General features: G+C 40.0%; 2 protein-coding genes across 3 annotated transcripts in view; one reads left to right on the top strand and one right to left on the bottom strand.

Moving 5' to 3' along the window:
- Positions 1-1,041: 1,041 nt before the first annotated feature.
- Positions 1,042-6,027, top strand: ficd (FIC domain protein adenylyltransferase). Its single transcript, XM_048556172.1, has 2 exons — positions 1,042-1,294; positions 3,596-6,027. Exons 1-2 carry the CDS (start codon positions 1,066-1,068, stop codon positions 4,675-4,677), a joined length of 1,311 nt encoding a protein of 436 aa, XP_048412129.1. The 5' UTR covers positions 1,042-1,065; the 3' UTR covers positions 4,678-6,027.
- Positions 6,028-8,205: 2,178 nt separating this feature from the next.
- The window catches only part of sart3 (spliceosome associated factor 3, U4/U6 recycling protein), a 31,123-nt gene continuing 20,744 nt past the window's right edge, over positions 8,206-18,584 (bottom strand). For both annotated transcript variants that reach the window (XM_048556020.2, XM_048556022.2), the window contains 6 exons: positions 16,869-16,945; positions 15,071-15,230; positions 13,009-13,454; positions 11,480-11,632; positions 10,442-10,629; positions 8,206-9,000 (listed from right to left, as the gene is read on the bottom strand). In XM_048556020.2, the coding sequence (XP_048411977.2) occupies positions 8,811-9,000; positions 10,442-10,629; positions 11,480-11,632; positions 13,009-13,454; positions 15,071-15,230; positions 16,869-16,945 (1,214 nt within the window). In that variant the 3' untranslated portion in view covers positions 8,206-8,810. The remainder of the gene's footprint in view (positions 9,001-10,441; positions 10,630-11,479; positions 11,633-13,008; positions 13,455-15,070; positions 15,231-16,868; positions 16,946-18,584) is intronic.

Raw genomic sequence — 18,584 nt, 5'->3', positions numbered from 1 at the left:
TCCTTCCTTGCCTAATTCAACAACCTGGGATACATTGTGGCTTTAAAGCCTGCAAGAAATTCATTACCTCGTTTTTGTCTATGCTAATTTCATTGTGACACAGAATCTTGCTGTGGTCTCAAATAAAAACAGAAATTGCTGGAAAAGCTCATCAGATCTGGCAGCATTTGTGGAGAGAATCAGAGTTGACGTTTCAGTTCAAGTAAAACTTTTTCAGGACTGGCCTGTTTATGAGGGATCTGCAGTCTCCTGCTCTGGTCTATTCACAGAAATCTGCAGCCTCCGGTTCTCGTGTGTTCAGTGCGGATCAGCAGTCTCCTGCTGTAATATCTTCACCGATAATCTGCAGTCTCCCAGATAGTGGGAACTGCAGATGCTGGAGAATCTGAGATAACAAGGTGTAGAGCTGGATGAACACAGACATCGTTTCTGATGAAGGGTCTAGGCCCAAAACGTCGGCGTTCCGGCTCCTCTGATGCTACTTGGCCTGCTGTGTTCATCCAGCTCTGCAGCTTGTTACCTGCAGTCTCCTGCTCTCTTTTATTCAATGGGGAGCTGCATTCTCTTGCACTGGTCCGCTCTGGGGTTTTGATGTGGAGGTGCAGGTGTTGGACAAGGTCAAAAGTCACATGACACCAGGTTATAGCCCAAACAGGTACATTTGAAATCACAAGCTATCGAGGCGCTGCCCCCTTCACCGAAAGCTTGCGATTTCAAATGAACTTGTTGCGCTGCAACTTGGTGTCGTGTGACTTCTGACTTACTATGGGGTGCAGCACAGTACAGCGTTTGCTGTTCGTTGCAGTGATGGAGCTGCAGTCACTCATCCTCATCACCACTTCTTTGGGATTCTCAGCAGGTGCAACAAAAGCCCATTGTTGACATCACACCCGCAGCGGTTTACAACCTGAATGGCTGAGTACGAGCGACGTTGCCATTTTCTATTGGTCCAGATAATGATTGAGAAGCGTGTCACCCAATAGGTGGTGAGGGACGTTCCCAACGGCGGACCAATGAGGAATTGGAGAGGGGAGGCGGGCCTGGTTTCGGAGAGGAGCTGTCGCCATGGGCCTGAGCAGCAGGCGCCTATCGGCGGCGGCTGGGGCCGTGTTGCTCGGCTCGCTCACCGCCGTGTTTCTCCCGCACCTCCGGGACGGCTTGTGTTCGTTGCGGCGGCGCCTCTGGGAGATTGGCCTGGACGGCGATCGGAGTACCGGGCTCAGCCTGACCTACAGTGGAGTGGAGCTGAGCCAGCTGGAGGAGGCCTGGGCCCTCAGGCGGAAAGCGGGACCAGGTAAGACACACACGCACACACACAGTCGGAGCGTTGCTGGAGAACCCTGGCACCTCCCGCTGCTGACCGGCGTCCGAGGCCCTATCGCTTCAGACTGGCCATTCGCCGCGGCCTCCAGCAGGTTTGCATCCCCATCACCCTCAAAGTGATGGCGATGCAAACCTGTTCCTGGCTCCTCAGCAACTCGCTACTTCTCAAAACTTCATCGTGACCATATTTGTCACATTCACCAGCAACGGTTAGCATTTAGAGACACGCAGATCCCTTAATTAGCAGGTAAGCATCCTTTCGGTCCATCGTATCCCACCATCAAACGTCCATCTATTCCGATCCCATTTCCCAGCACTTGGCCCGTTGCCTAATATGCGGTGGTGTTTTGAAGTGCTTCTCTGAATACTACTTAAATGTATTGAGGTTTCCTATTTCTACCATCCTTTTAGGCATTGAGCTCCAAGTGCCTACAGTATGATTTTTATTTCCCTCAAATCCCCTGTCAACCATCAGCTGCTTACTTTAAAACTGTGCATCCTGGTTATTGCCCCCTCTACTGAGTGAAAAGTTTTTCACTGTAGTCCAAGGCCATTGTTACGTTGTACACTTCATTTCGTTCCCCTCTCAGTTTTCTACTCCTAGAAGAATTTGTAGCTGAATCAGTCTTGCCCAGCTAATATCTTGGTGAATCTCCTCTGCGCCCTTGCCAGTCCACACCTTGAATGCAGTAAAACATTACAGCAGCAAACCACAAAAAATTAACACTAAGCCAAAGGTGACCCAAAGCTTGCTCAGCGGTTTTCTTTTGGGGTCAGACTTAACAGGATAAACAGTAAGACAGAGCTTAGGAATGGAATTCCCTAACTGAGGATTTGGTAGTAAAATACATTAGCTGTCAGTCGTGTGGATGTTGGGGATTCACAAACCAGAATTGGAGATATGTAGCATTCTCAGAGCGTTATAAGGCTGACGAGGATGACATACCTCGGAAAGAGTATAATCACAGCAAGGATCAAACTCACTAACACTGGGGTAGTGGGAGTCAAAATTCACAATGTGGATGAGTGGGCAGAAGCTGAATAGCAATTAGTGCAAGTTCAGAACGCATGCTGTAGGTTTATGGAGAGTGGTAGATGCTGGCTGGCAGGCAGCCATTGTGATAGTCAAATCTGGAGCAGTTTTTTTCTTTTAACCTGTAATTATGCAAAGGTTTCCATGCACAAGTTGGCCCAGGTTTCCCCACAAAATATTTAAAAGGCCTGCACACATGAATAAATTGCCATCAAACTGCAAAAATAAATTAGAAGGTACATTGGTCTGTAGATTCAAAGATCCTTGAATTACTCTTTCAGGGTTGAGGCGGGAGCGGATGTGAATGATGCTAGAGAGAGAGAATTATCCAGCCGCAGGCCTGTCGGCATTTTCTATAAATATACCCGAAGGTCACTATCAGTTTAGGATATGATGTTGTTTGAGAGCGTTGATCATTTGCATTGTGTTATTTATCTGACAACATCTGATTATGGCCATTTGCATTATATAAAATCTGGTTAGTTAATGTACTTGTGAGTTTTCTGCTTACTGCTCCTTTGAATCAGTTCCCAGCAGGAGATTATCTTGGTACCCTGTCCACTGTTATGTAACTAGTCACTTTTTTTCGGCTAAATCAATTATTTTTGAATAAGTATGAATGGTGGCAGAGAATTTCAGAGTGCAACTTAAGAGCCTGGTTTCTCTGTGGTCTGTAAGGATCTCACGATGCTTAAAAGAAAGTCAGAGCAGTATTACATTCAGCCCAGATTTTAATAAAACATCAGGAGAAAAATATCTGTATGCTGCCTAATATCAACCAGGATGCTGTTATAAAATTTGGTTCCTTGTTCCATGTGCTTCTGGATTCTAAACTTAGAAAAAAAATGAAAATTGCAGTGTTAATGAAAAAAAATTTCTTTCCCATTTGAATCATCTATGCTTTAAAAAATTTTAATTGTGTTGTTTTGGATCTGTGCAACACCATTCAGCTATCAGTATGAGTCTTGGATTTTACTCTCTGTTTTGAGAATTTTTTTAACATCCGCTGACTGATAGATGACTTGTTCCACAGTTACTGGTTGCAGAAATCCAGAACAAAAGTCCACATTGCAGCCAGTGTGTAACGTTTTACATAATGGATTACAGTTGGTTAAAGATCTGATTAGAATGAGTTACTATTCCTGTGTAGTAATTTCAAACATCCAAAAATCTTGTGCTATTCTAGACTACACAGTACAATTGGCTATGGTTACATTAGAAACTGATTTTTAATTTCAGAAATCCAGTTGGAAGCAAAAGCTGCTCTGCACCAGGCTCTGGAGATGAAACGTCTGGGAAAGCGTGAGAAGGCATACAGGCTATTTATGCATGCCCTCAACATGGACCCTAATTATGTAGATGCTTTAACTGAATTGGGTGTCTTCATGGAAGAAGATAAGGATGTTATTCAGGCTGACCACTTATATACAAAGGCTTTGACCATTTCTCCGTGCGATGAGAAAGCATTGGTCAACCGTGACAGGACATTACCGTTGGTGGAAGAAATTGACCAAAAACAATTTAGTATTCTTGACCGGAAAGTTAAAAAACTGATGGCTATACCCAAAGGGAATGCAGCACTGAACCGTGTATTGGAAGAAAGTTATTACCATCATATTTATCACACTGTGGCAATTGAGGGGAATACACTGACGCTGTCTGAAATCAGGCATATCATAGAAACTAGGTATGCTGTGCCTGGAAAAAGCCTGATGGAACAGAATGAAGTTATTGGGGTTGATGCAGCCATGAAATATCTCAACAAATCTTTAGTATCCAGAATTGGATCTGTTAATATTGATGATATTTTACAGATTCACAAAAGAGTTTTAGGATATGTTGATCCTGTGGAAGCTGGCAGATTTCGGATCAATCAAGTCTTTGTGGGTCACCACATTCCTCCCCATCCAAGGGATGTAAAGAAACAAATGCAGGAGCTGGTTCAGTGGTTGAATTCTGAAGAAGCCATGAGTCTACATCCTGTTGAAATTGCTGCTCTTGCACATTATAAACTTGTCTACATCCATCCCTTTATAGATGGAAACGGAAGGACAGCACGACTACTTATGAATCTAATCTTAATGCAGGCAGGTTACCCGCCTGTCACTATCCGCAAGGAACAAAGGGCTGAATATTATAGTGCACTAGACTTGGCCAATGAGGGAGATGTAAGGCCATTTATTCGTTTCATTGGAAAGTGCACAGAAATGACTCTTGACTTACTGCTAATTGCAACAACCGATCACTCTGTGGACAAAGGTTTACCTGAAGCTAATCCTAACCATTCAGATTATACACAAACAATTCTGATTAAAAATTAACCTATCTCATTGATCCACGCTATTTATGGACTTCAGTCGAGTTGCTGGGACTGTCATCAGTCTAAATTTTAGTCAAGATTGGTTCCTTCAGTTCAGAAACTTGTCAAGTTCATTTCTAAAGGGTTGTGCACATTAGGTTTTTTTTTGCTTGGCTTTCTCACCACTTCTTGAACCAGGCATGCATGTTTGCATTTTGTAATGCTGGTTACTTAACAGTTTGGACCTGCAGGTTAGAGCTGTAAAAAAAAACCCCACTGAAGCTATTTACATATTCTGGGTTATACCCAGGTACAGGATGTGATTTAAACTGGTCATGTTCTGAGCTGTTGCCATAGCTTAATTGGGACTGTATTTCTTCAAGCTGATCTGTAATCCATACTGTCCCGGCTACCCCTGATTTCGAGCGTTCATGTTTAGAGTCCATTTTATGATGGTCTCAACATAAACATGATGGACGTAATGACAGATGGGCTGTGTATACTTTCAAGAGTTAAATAAAATGTCAGGCCCACAACTTGTAGTGAGGGGTGAAAATCATTTGAGAGGCTGGATTGAATGAGAAGGTGGAGAGAAAGATCGGGAGGAAGGAGAATGTCTGGTCAGTAGTATTGTTCATTCACTTTGTCTGGTCTCTCAGTACTTGCTAGAAGAAGCTTTTTATTTTGTTTATAAGGTTCACTCCAGTTTATTATCTGTGCTGGGTTTTTTTCTTTGTTTTGGTGGCATTGTTTTTTTAACAATCCAGTAGGCTTAAACAAAAAAGAAATCACACTCCGTTGTTCCAATAGTTTTGTATTTGCTAAAATTACAGCATGTAGCGAAGCTAGAGTCTAATACTTCAGTAGTTGTTCCAAACTGAACAATACAATGAAAGATCGCTGAGTGCAACTGTAAAATGTCGAATTTTTTCAAAAAGCTACCTAATCATTTGAAGTGTTTCAGATATGCTGACATTGAGAAAGATACCAGTCAAGGTTAATTGTATCTAGCTGCTGGTATTCCTGGAGTGTTAGATGCATACAATTATGTTGATTGATTAAAAACTGAGAACTGCATTCCTTCAAACTATCATTTCCTGTCACGACAGGAGAAACTGGTTCTTGTTTTACCATTTCTATTAATCTTTTTTTAACTAAAATCTTGCACTTGAAATTGAAATCACCAAGAATTAGAATGAAAGACCAGTGTTAACAAGTTTCATTGGACAACAACCCATCTGGCCAGTGAGATGTTTGAGAAATTGCACTTTGTATAAATAAAGCCTTATTTAAATGGTTTGTGAAACATAGATACTTATAAATAAATATATTTAAGTATTTAAGATGTAAATAATAAAGTATTTTGGCATCAGTGGTAGCCTCGACTTTTTTTCCTTTTGGTGTGCTGTTGTGGAACAAAGGCCATGTGGAAAACCCTTGCCGAACCTATATTTCTTGACAGATTTGATTTCTAACTGACTGACACAAAACAAATCAATTTCAACTTGTCTAAGGTTAAATTGTTTCAGGTGATGTGAAAGCAGCAATGTGCTTTGGAAAATATGGAATATCCTGCTTTACCATCAATAATTTATGGTGCATTGATAAAAGGGGTTAGTGTTACAACCAAATTTAGATGTTGTTAGCTACAAGGATTTTTACTGTTTTTCGCTGCTAAGGCAAGGTTTACAGAGTTACAGCTGGAAAGTGGACATGAGGAACATCAGATCAACCATAATCCTGTTGAAAGGCAGAGCAGGCTTGAGGAGCTGAATGGCCGACTCCTATTTCTTATGCTAACCCTTACTGATTATTGGAAAACAATGGTTGCCCTTGATCATCTCAAGATGAATAAACAATAATGTCATAGTCTTTTTGTTTATTCATTCATGCAATGTGGGTCTTACGGGCATCCTACTCTAATGAGTTCTTGAACTAAGACCTTGCTCTTTCAGAGGGCAGGTAAGTGTCAGTTGCATTACTGTGAATTTGGAGTAGTCACCCAGACCAGGGTGAGGCAAAATTTATTTCCCTAAATTGACAAGTTATGAAGAGGCATTATATTCTTGTTCAGCAAGGAAAGTAAAGATTCAGGGGTAGAATGTGGAAATTTGAAATATTAACAGATCAGCCACCATCTCATTGACCGGCAGACCAAACATTGCTCCACACACTCCCCTCCAACCCCACCACACCCAGCACTTCCCCCTGCAACCGCAGGAAGTGCTATACTTGCCCCCATACCTCCTCGAAGACTTTCTACATCAAGCAGAAGTTCACTTGCACATCTGCCAATGTGGTATACTGCATCTTCTGTACCCATTGTGGCCTCCTCTGCAGTGGGGAAAACCAAGCGGAGGCTTGGGGACCGCTTTGCAGAACACCTACGCTCGGTTCACAATAAACAATTGAACCTCCCAGTCACGAACCATTTCAACTTCCCCTTGGACGACATGTCCATCCTGGGCCTCCTGCAACGATGTCACCTGAAGATTGCAGGAACAGCAACTCCTATTCCGCTTGGGAACCCTGCAGCCCAATGGATTTCACAAGCTTCAAAATCTCCCCTTCCCCCTACGGCATCCCAAAACCAGCCCAGCTCGTCCCCGCATCCCTAACCTGTTCTTCCTCTCACCTGTTCCCACCTCAAGCCGCACCCCCATCTCCTACCTACTGACCTCATCCCGCTCCCTTAACCTATCCCTTCCCCACCTACACTCACCTCTACTGGCTCCATCCCCGCCTCTTTAACTTGTCTGTCTTCAATCCACCTCCGCCCCGCTCCCTATTTATTTCAGAACCCTCTCCTCCTCCCCCTTTTCTGATGAAGGGTCTAGGCCCAAAACATCATCAGCTTTTGAGCTCCTCAAATGCTGCTTGGCCTGCTGTGTTCATCCAGCTCTACATCTTATCTCCGATTCTCCAGCATCTGCGGTACCCATTATCTCTGAAGGCACAAAGGCTCCTTTTTTATCCAATATCAGGATTGTCAAACCTATTGTGACATACGTGCCCCAAGTGTACATAACATGGCAGAGAGACGTTTTTTTAACACTCTCTCACCTTTGCCAGTCAAAAGAATATTTCACATGATTTGGACCCAAGTGAGTGATGTGAATATCACTTGGTCATAATCCTTCCCTCTAGAAGATAAGAGGGGTGTTACTGTCTCGAAATTAAGAAACAAGTGTTTTATAGCCACCTTAATACAGTATTTAAGGTTGCTTCCAATTTGCACAAAGTCCTGTTAAACAGTAGTACAACTGTGATATTGGTTGAAAGGTGAATAGCAGCCTGCCACCAGGAAATGTCCCTCTCCTGGAAGCATATGAAGCCTTGGTTTATATACAACTCATTTAAAACTGGTATTCTGATAGTACAGCAGTCTCAAATGTACTGCAAAATCACTAGAGTGGAAGTTCAGCCCATAAAGCACCATTTGACAAAGCTACGAGTGAGTCCCAAACATGCATTCACATTTTGAATACAAAATCAGTAATGACAGCCTCAATAGCTCAGAATGAAAGGATAGATTTTTATACCTTGTTTTAAACAGTTTTTAATTAGTTCAAGGCCGTGTATTCAATGACATATTCTTACATCTTCAGGGAGCCTTCTGCCCTTCAAGAAGGCAGATGAAGCTTTGATGAACACATCCGAAAGACAACTTTGTCACTGATTTTTTTTGTTCACCAATGAATCCAAAACATGATTCTTAACCGATGTTGCATTACAATTCATATATAAAAATCACAGCAATATCAGAAGTAACAACGAAATGGTCCCTGCAATCCTACTGTGATAGATATTTTTGCCAAAAATGCAAAACAACAATAGCTTTCAGGGCACCTGTTTAAAACTAACCATTAACAATTATAAAACACAATACAAACAAAACAAACATTAAAGCCATTCTCTGTAAATACAATAAGGCAACTGCTTAAAAAATGCTGACAAAGCAAAGCAACATGGGGCTTCCATCAAGGGTATTTAACACTTGTCGAACTTTTAAAAAAAAATTAATTATTTACATTTCAGTACTGCTAATAAGAATCTCTAGTCATATGCCTAAAGATGCAAATAGTTTCTGTAAAGGCAGTTCACATTTTTTTTTCAGACATTCAGCAGTATAAGAATGATTGCTGTAATATCAGGTTACTTTTTCAGCAGCATCTTTGCAAAGTCTGCATTCGTCATCTTTTTGGTCTCGCCCACAGCAGAGGAATCACCTTTTGAATTGCCATCCTGATCCTTCCATGTACCATTTTCAGTGTTTGCTGCAGGTACAGGCAACCGTTGTAATGCACGAGGTACAAGTGCAAGCTGTGTTCGACCTTTGCCCCTCCTAGAAAAATATCAGGGTTAATGATAGCACTCACATAGATCAACATGTAATATCAAACTTGCTTTCAACCAAGCAGGTTCTGGACACAGTAATTCTTAAGTCATATTTCTTGGTGCTATCACCTTTTCTTTGTATATTCATGCCAGTGTTCCTATTCAGTTCCCCTGAGTTTCAGCGTGCACGTTGGACTTCACTCTGGATGGGACCTGTACTCCCTTTTCAAATGATCCTATCCTCCCATTAATTTATATTTTCTTCTTATTTATTCTTGCATTTTTCAAATACTACTTCATACGATTATAATAAATGTCGGCTTTCTAGATAATGTGCTCTGATGTCAAGAACCTCACCAGAATTTAGGAGAAAAGTCAAATGCAATCTGAGGGGCTTCCCTCATCAAAATCTCCCTGAATCACATTTTACTACACCCCATTCTTAGAATTCCATGATAGTGTTTTTCAGTTTCATTTCAATCTGTTCCTTTAAATACAGTGAGGCTTCTCATTTACATCTTGTTGCTCATTTAAGGTGCGCGAATTGTGGCATTTTATATTTAACAAGCTATCCCTATTTAAATAAGCAATTACAACCTGCACCAAATCTCTCTGCACCTTGACCACTGCATCATGGTCTTTGCAGACATCAGTCAACTTCCTCCTGTATTGGCCTTGCCCACACCAACTATGCTGAAACTTGCACTTTCAAGGTGATGATTTACCATTAAAATCAGTTGTCATTTTGGCAATTTACATTATCTTGTTTTCAAATCATCACCATGCCATAGTAAACTACAGAATTTTCATTTAGATTCATTTTTGCAAGATGCAACATTTACCCCCTTTATCCTTTCCCTAACTTGCACTTAAATGTGCAATATGCTTATATCCAATACGCAATACTGTCCCAAAATCTATATCCTGTTCCTCGATGTAGAAGAGGGACAAAAAAAATCAGAAGTGTTTCTAGTGAGGAATAGTTGAACTCTTAGAAATGCAGAAGGTTATGAGTAGAATGTTGTCATACATTTCAGAAAGACAACTTAAATTCACTGACAAGAAACAGGTACATATTTAGAGCCATGATATATAATTAGATACACAAATGTGTATCACTGCTTATTTATTTGCATTGCTGGTTTTGACACATGCACCTAGTCCCATGTTACATATAGTTAGATATTAGTCCTAGCTTACATTGTCACCACCACAAAAGGGACAACTAAATACAATAGAGCCACAAATGATTCAATTTTCTGTACTAAAAACATACACAAACACTCAACATTTATAAAATATGACCCTTATTCAGGTGCTGTTATTGTCTGAGATAAATATCTGGACAATACAATCAGCTTTAGATAGACAACTCCCAGCTCACCAATTATAACTGAACCATCCACAATAGCTGATGCAATTTTTATAACAATTTGATTCACACTTACGCTCCATACACCTGTCGAGGAAGCAATGAGCCAGAAGATCTGCTAGATTCAACCTTGGTAGTCTGTTTTCTCTGGGGAGGATTACTGATGGCTACACTGATTGTATGATCTTTAATTACCATACCATCCATCTTAAGAACAGCCTGGGACGCCTGGGCTTCATTTTCATATTCAGCATATGCCAAACCCTAAAACAAAATTCATTCAAATATTCAGCCTTCAAGTAGGGGAAAAACTAATTCATATTTAATGGTTGCTAATAGGCAGACACATATGAATGAAAACAGTTTTCACACAGCCTCAAATGACACAGCAAGTTTAATGGCTTATGGGAATGTTCCTTGTTTTGGACGGCAGTCTTCAAATTTGAGTCTCAAATCTGGCATGTAGGCTACAGGACAACCTGTTGGAGCCGATGCTGTGGCAACCAGGTCACAATAACCTTCACATTAAAATTACCTATAAGGGCACTACCCTTCCCACAGAGAATTTCAATATTAGTTTGTGTAAGATCCAAGGAACTGACCATCTTGTATACTGTGAATAAAGCTCAGAAACCATAATTTAATGCAGGACAAATCAAGTCAGCATGGAAACCGGACTTTCGGCCCAACTCACGCATGCCAGCCAGGTTTCCTAAACTGAACTACTCCCATTTGTTTATGTCAGGCCCATCTCTGTCCAAACCTTTCCGATCTATGTATCTGTCCAAGTGTCATTTAAATGTTGTAATTGTAAACACCTCTACCACTTCCTCTCAACTCATTCTATGTACACACCACTCTCTGTGAAAAAGTTCATCCAACACGAGAGTTCACAGCAAAACCATCAAAAGCCAGGTCAGCCAGTACAATGTGCAATGTGCTAATGACAAGGAAAGGTGATTTACAGTTGCCAGACTCATGGACATACAGTTCATTTGCAATCAATTTCCAGCATGTGGAAATTACTCAAAGTTTGTTCAAGGTCCAAAATATTCTTGCTTCACAGGTAAGCAACAAAAGCCTTCTCAACATGTTACTATGTAATAGGAGGTACCTTCGGTTTTCCAGATCGATTAGTGACAAGACGAATGTCTTTTAGGTTTCCATGCTCTTTGCAGATTTCTTCCAGTTCCTCTTTAGTGCAGCAGAAAGGTAAACCAGATATAAAAACCTTGTGTTTCTCTAAGCTGGTACTGTATCTAAATACCTGGAGAAGAAACAGCAGCAAAACATTGAGAAAAATGGGTTTACTTAAAGCTCTGTGGTTTCTGTAGTGAATCCTATAAACACCAGTCCCTCGTTATTGCATTTCACTGTCTGGGAATGACTTGCAAAATAATGAATACCAGAAAATTAAATTATCAGGAGTTGTGACAAACAAAAAATGTAGTAAAATGAGAATACATTAGAGTCATAGAAATTGAACAGCACAAGGTACAACTATGTGACACATCGGGTCTTGTACCAACCAAAAATTATACATACAGTCAAATTTCACTTACGGCCTTTTGATCCATAAGCATGTGGGTTATAGTGTTTTTCATGATCATTGCACATCTCCACATTTTAGACTCAGTCAAGCACTTTTGCAGTGTAATCACCGGTGTATCACAGGGAATGCAACAGCCATTTTTGCACAGCAAGGTCACATGGACAGCAATATATAATGACTAGATAATCTGTTTTTGCGAGGCTGATAAACGTTAGTCAGGACACTCTGGATAAATTCCTCTGACCTTCTTTGAAACAGTCACACCCAATCTTTCACATCTGCTGGGCAGATTGGGGCTCAATTTGATGTCTCAATGAAAAGACAGCACCTCCAACAGTGCAACACTCCTCAGTACTGTACTGGAATGCCAGCCAAGATTTTTGTACACACTGCTAGCATTTGAAGCCAGAGCCTTATGATTTGATGGCATGAGTGCTACCAACCGAGCCACAACTGACATTCCATGGCTGACGTCCAAGCACCTCTCAGACGCAGTGAGAATTTCTTACTCTACCATCATTTTTAAGGCAGCAAGTTCCAGATCCCCACAATTCTCCCAGTGAAAAACTTTATTATGTACCCTCTAATCTAATTTTATCAATTACTTTATGTAAATGTACTCTCGAATACTGACCTCTTTAGTCAAAGAAGCTGGACATTCCTATCCACTCTATATAGGACCATCACAATTCTAGACGATTTAAATCATTTCAGTTAAATCGCACCTCTGCATCCTTTGTTGCAAGAAAAACAGCCCCAGCCTATTCAGTCCTTCCTCATAACTAAAGTTCTCCATTCTTCATTGTTACAAAATGTTTAAGGGAAACAAAGACTTGTTAAGGATCGAAATAAATATCTTAGGAAGGATTGAGATGAGAGAATTGGGTTAGAGTTGAACCTCATTAAGTTAATGGTTTCAATATTGCTTGAAACCATATCACAAACATACCAACGGGATTGAGGAGTGTATCAGGATTGGTGGTTAAATGGATCCCTTCAATTTGGTGGATTAGAATTTCTTGAAAGAAAGGAAAAGTTGCAAGAGACAAGGAAAAATATTCAAATATCATAACAAACACCAACAACAATACCTTAAATTCTGGATTCTTTGTTTTATCAATGCAGGGTGAAACAAACATTGGCCGGCCCTCTAACACCTGGCGGTCCAGTCGCAAGGCACTGGTAACCGCTTTCTCTTCTTTAAACTCCACGTAACAATATCCTCGAAAAAGTCCCCTGTTATTGTAAACAGGGCGGATGTCTGCAATTTCACCAAAGCTTTCAAACATTTCCTTCAGCCTCTCTTCAGGGTTGGGCATTGAATATGACAGATTACTGACAAAAACAGTTAGGTTATCCTTGCTGTCATCATGAAGAACTTTGTTCCTTGTGGCTACTGCAGCCTTTTGTTTTTGTAATGCTGGAGTCTCTAGGATCTTTGTTTTGCTTTTACGACCAAACAGACCACATTCTGTAGACAGATCTTCTTCCTCAGCTTCTTCCAGCTCCAGGGCTCGAGGTTTTTTATTTGGTTGATCTGAAATTGAAAGACACATTGTTAGAAATCTCCCGCGCCTTGACGCTGCTCTGTCACTAGATAAGATCATGGTTGATGTGATTGTGGCATCAACTCCATTTTCCTGTCAGCTTCCCATATCCTGTGATTATTCAAAAGCCACTTAACTCAGATAAAACTATTTAACTAGTGAGAATACATACTATGGACCATTGGAATTTTCTTCTCCAGAGAACAAAGACTACTGACGTAGGAGAAAAGATCTTTTCTGCACAAAATCTTAAAATAGGAAAGCTCCTATATATTAAAATGTGTCACCAATTCTACACTCTCCCGCATATCTTCTCAGCATTCACTTCATTATGTATGTATTAGTACACCCAGATCTTTCCTGCAAAAATCTACATCACCCAGATATAGATTGTTGCAGGGAAGACAAACTGAAGCAATTAGGAACTTTCCTGAATAAAAACCCAAATAGTGGTTAAAAAATAATAGAATAGGAGAATAATTGCAAGATTTGGATTTACACCAAAACCATAAAAGCTTCAACTTTCACAGTGTTCCTTTAATACAACAAACTTTCCCAAAATAGCTCATAGCAGGCACGAGAGACATGAGAAAATGGATGGCAGGATAGTGACCCCTCAATAGAAATATACGTTGATGTAACCGTTCAAAGGAGTGCAAGAACTCCTTATAACCTCTTAAATCTATTTTTCTTTATACACTTTTTAAAAACTAGGTTTATTCTCAAGCTGATAAAAGATTAAGAAAAAATAAAACTGCAACATTCTAACGAACTCCACTTTCCTATTTCCTGAATTGCTGCATGGTTTATTGATCAGATTTCTGTTATTTATATTTGAAGTATATATTAAAATAATAAGTAAAAAACATCATTTAAAATGGAGTTGACTTTCAACCATGCACTGTCCAATATGTCATTCTCTAACCACATTTTGCTTTGCCTCCTTAGATAATGCAAGGGACAGTACATTAGAATTAAAAACAGAAAATGCTAGAAACGCTCATCTTCTGTGGAGAGACAGAGTTAATGGTTCAAGTTGATAACTCTCACTAGATGACAGCTCTCCTTCGAACAATTGCACTTTCAAGAGAACCCACAAGTAACAGGCAAAATGGTCTCCTGGCCTGCTGTACAATTCTAATCCATAGTAGATATCGGCTGCTAACTGAATTGTAGTAGTACTTAACATTCAGCATTAAATGGTGATATACGTGAAATTAAAAAATTCTGTTCCTCCCTGTCATGCTGAGTGGTTGATCAGTCAGTATTCAACTTACCATCTCAAATACCCAATTGACACGAGACCAAAAATGTCAACACTGGACTAGTCTCCCCTCACTTGTTCAATATTTATAATGAATCAAAGCCTATCACTAAAATTTCCTCTGTTCACCCACAACAGTACTTGTACCTGTAAACTATTTTGTTGTAAACATTTGATAAAACAGCATTACTTCACAAGACTGAAAGAATGAGAGCTTTAACTTACCCAAGTCAGAACACTAATTTTAAAAAAAACTGCCTGAATTACTGGCTCCCTCTCAGTAAAATGTTGGTTCATAAAGAAAGAAGTTCCTTACATGAGTTCTCTCACTAGGCATCATACCTATTTGGGTGCCCCATTCTTCCTCATCTGCTTTGCGTTTGTCTCCAGGTAATGCTTGTTTCTGGGCCTTTTTTGCAGCTTTCTTTTCAGATCGACCTTTCTTCCGTTGCATATTTTTTTCCTCTTCCTGTTTCGTGAGCAGGGCTTCCTTCTCTGCAGCCTTGGTAAAGTATTAAAATTCAAACTTGAAAAACTAAATTCACTTTCAGGAGGGAATCTTATTCTTTTAATAATATTTGCAGCTAATTTCCAGGTGGCTTGATTGAGTGACATACAGGAGTATTAATAAGCATTAATTCACCAACTCAGTGCATTGCATAATCCTACCTTACTCCACAAAGACTAATACCAGTCAGCTGATAAACTGTTAAAAAAGTAACATAACTTTCACAAGTTTTAAGAATATTGTTGACTGAACGCCTTCAGGATATCAAGGAGAAGTGCTGCTCCTCCTAAGTTTCTGTTAGTCTTGTTGCTTCCCCTATTTTCTTTATGGCACAGGTAATATTGATCACATGGGATTGGGTCTGCTCAGGGTAGAGAATGTGTGATGTAATGTGGATGAAAGATAGGGAGGGTGTATGGGATGGACACCTTTCATCTCAAGGGAATGCTGGTGGAGTGTCCATATCTGTGGATTCACAGACTCTTTGATAAGACTCACAGCACAGCAATGTGCTGTCACTGCTTTTCATTACAACTGCATTCAGGGAGTGTTTTTTTCCTGGACACTCCATATCTTTTTATGTTCTGAACTAGTTGTACGTTCTTTCCAATGCCTGACTGATAAGCTTTATATCATCTATCTATTTTCTATTAAGTATTTAAACCGTGTACTGCCTGTCTGCAACAGGCTTGTTAGCTGTTGAAAGATCACTGACCAAAATGTTATCTCCTTTTCTCTTTCTACCCACCTGACCAGAGCATTTTCCAGCATTTTTGTTTAAATTTCAAATTTCTAGCTTTCGCAGAATGTTCCTTTGGTTTTACTGACTAAACATCTAAGTTGCCCCCTTTCTTTTTTGTCATTAATTCAACCAATATTTAAAATGTCTACTTGTCCTTTTGATGCAAGATACACATTCAAATGTTAAAGCCTGCCATTCCTTTCTACAGATGCTAACCCATCTGCTCATATATTTCCAGCATTTTCTGTTTCTATTTCTGATCTCCAATATTTTCTTTGATCTGCAACCAGAACATTAGTTTCCCTGATTTTTAGAACATGGTCTCAAAGTCTCGTTGGATTGGTTCAGCCAGGTTGGCTTTTTCAACAATAAAATTTTTTTTTAAATAAGCTATTCCTCTGAATTGTCTACAACAACACTGAAACTTTAATGTGATGAGAATCCGTTATCTGCCACAGATATTTCCATTGTTTGCTATATTGACTGGGGAGTCAGCCAGCAGACCACACTTGACCTGGAATCACTCTGTGGTATAGTGTGGGTGCACTATGCAGCATCAATTTGCATTGCATTGCATTGAACCTGGGCGTACGAAGACCCAATGTCAAAAATAGGAAAGAAGCTCCACATTCCAGTTAATGGGAGTTCTTAATCCAAATGAACACACAGAAAGGAAATTCAGAGGTTCAGTCATTTCAATGATTAGCCCTAACAGCGGCTTTGGCATAAGTTATTTGTTCACCTCTCTCAATGAATATTGAGAACCAGAATGTGGACAGCGCTGACTAATCATCTTAGTAACTATTCCATACCCATCAATGAATAAACTCTCTCTTCATACCTGCAAAATTGAACACACCTGACAAAAAAAAAGTTTGTTATATACTTACTTTGGCTCTCTGCTCATTAACCCGGTTAAGTCTAGTCTCAGTCTTCTCTACAGCTAGATCCCAATCTTCCAAAGACCCTGAGAAAGGAAAAAAGGGATAGAAGATGTTTTACTACCCAGAATGAGTTTCATTTATCCTGTTTAGGTTTATTCTAAATTATTGAAGGAAATGTTGACACAGTGTTAAACAGAGTTGATTTAACTTATTTTCTTGGTGATAATTGTTACAGAATCAACTTTGGCTTAAAAACAGCCTGGCCATTAGAACTGATTTCATTCTTGTAGAGAATGTCAAGGAGACAGTCTAGAGCCTATCTTATTTAAAGGCAAATGTAGGGTGCTGTATTCTAGATGTAACTTGATTGGTTACACTATTCAGCTTTAATCAAGTCATACCTTATTCTTACCCTATATTAAAAATACAAACAAAAGAAAGAAGAATTGGAATAACTTAACTCTATTGGAGAACTTAACAAAGTAATAGATTATCTAACTACTAAATAGCAACTGTTCTAATTTTGTAACTTCCATAAACACACACTTGGCGAGAGCAAATTCAGTAAAGTAGATTCTCATATGCAATTCTCACAGCAGAGAGAAATCCAGCTTTCAGCTGTAAAGGGGGGGGGAAATAACGGCTTCCACATTCACCTTCAATACCCCAGCAAGTGTTGAAACCCTGGTTCTGTGGGAACCTGATGCCACCCATTCATGCTGCTTCTATTGTTCTGGCTTTAGAAAAAAAAAGAACTCACAAGCTGATTGCTTTATGCAGCAGACTGCTCATCACCTCTGTCACAATATTTCTTCATAAAAAAGGGAAAAATATATCTCTTAAAGCCATAGTATAGTCATATTCTCTTGACAAATGCTTCTATTTAGTCACACAGAACAGATATGATCCTAGAACCTGCACCAACTGACTTCAGGCTTAGACAATTGAAAGGAAGCTCAGTGGTTCATGGCTGGAGACAGACAAATGAGCATTGGATACTGTTTCCATCTGTTATTTAGCCTCTTCCTCCTCTCTATTCTGTTATGTGCTCATTATATATGTTGGACACCAGGTTTAAATATTATTTATCATAGAATCCTTAACAGTGGGAAACAAGTCATTGGGCCCAACAAGTCCAAAGAGCATCCCACCCAGAATCAACCCCTGCACTATCCCTTTAACCCCGCATTTCCTGTGATTAATCCACCAAACCTACACATTTCTGAACACTGGGCAATTTGGCATGGCCAATCCACCAAACCTGCACATCTTTGGACTGCGGGAAGAAACCACAGCACCTGGCAGAAACAAGGAGAACGTGCAAACTCCACACAGGCAGTCGCCCCAGGGTGGAACTGAACCTGAGTCCCAGGTGCTGTGAGGCAGCAGTGATAATCACTGAGCCACCATATCTGATTGAGCCTTGATCCCGCTTTGGTCTAGTACTCACTTAGTGAAGTTAACACATGAATGAGAGTCATTTCACTAAGGAACTGGAAATGCTAGTATGTGTGGAACATAAAGAGTGGACATCTCCAGCTCAGAACAAAAGAGAGAGACTTAGAGAAAGGAAGAAGTAAATTTATGTACCAACACCTCATTCTCAGGATGTTCCAAATCAATTTTTAAACAAGCATCATATTGAAGCAAAAGTGGCAGCCCAATGTGAATGGAATAAATAAATGAATGACCAGATAATTGTTTTTAATGGCAATGAAGAAA

Source organism: Stegostoma tigrinum, chromosome 26 (genome assembly GCF_030684315.1).
Source record: "Stegostoma tigrinum isolate sSteTig4 chromosome 26, sSteTig4.hap1, whole genome shotgun sequence".
Taxonomy (NCBI): domain Eukaryota; kingdom Metazoa; phylum Chordata; class Chondrichthyes; order Orectolobiformes; family Stegostomatidae; genus Stegostoma; species Stegostoma tigrinum.
This window is presented reverse-complemented; position numbering and strand designations above follow the sequence as displayed.

Bases quoted from the DNA above. Each gene is read 5' to 3' on its own strand.
- ficd (XM_048556172.1), top strand. From the start codon at position 1,066: ATGGGCCTGAGCAGCAGGCGCCTATCGGCGGCGGCTGGGGCCGTGTTG. The intron at 1,295-3,595 runs GTAAGACACACA...TTTTAATTTCAG, and splicing joins CAGGCGGAAAGCGGGACCAG to AAATCCAGTTGGAAGCAAAA.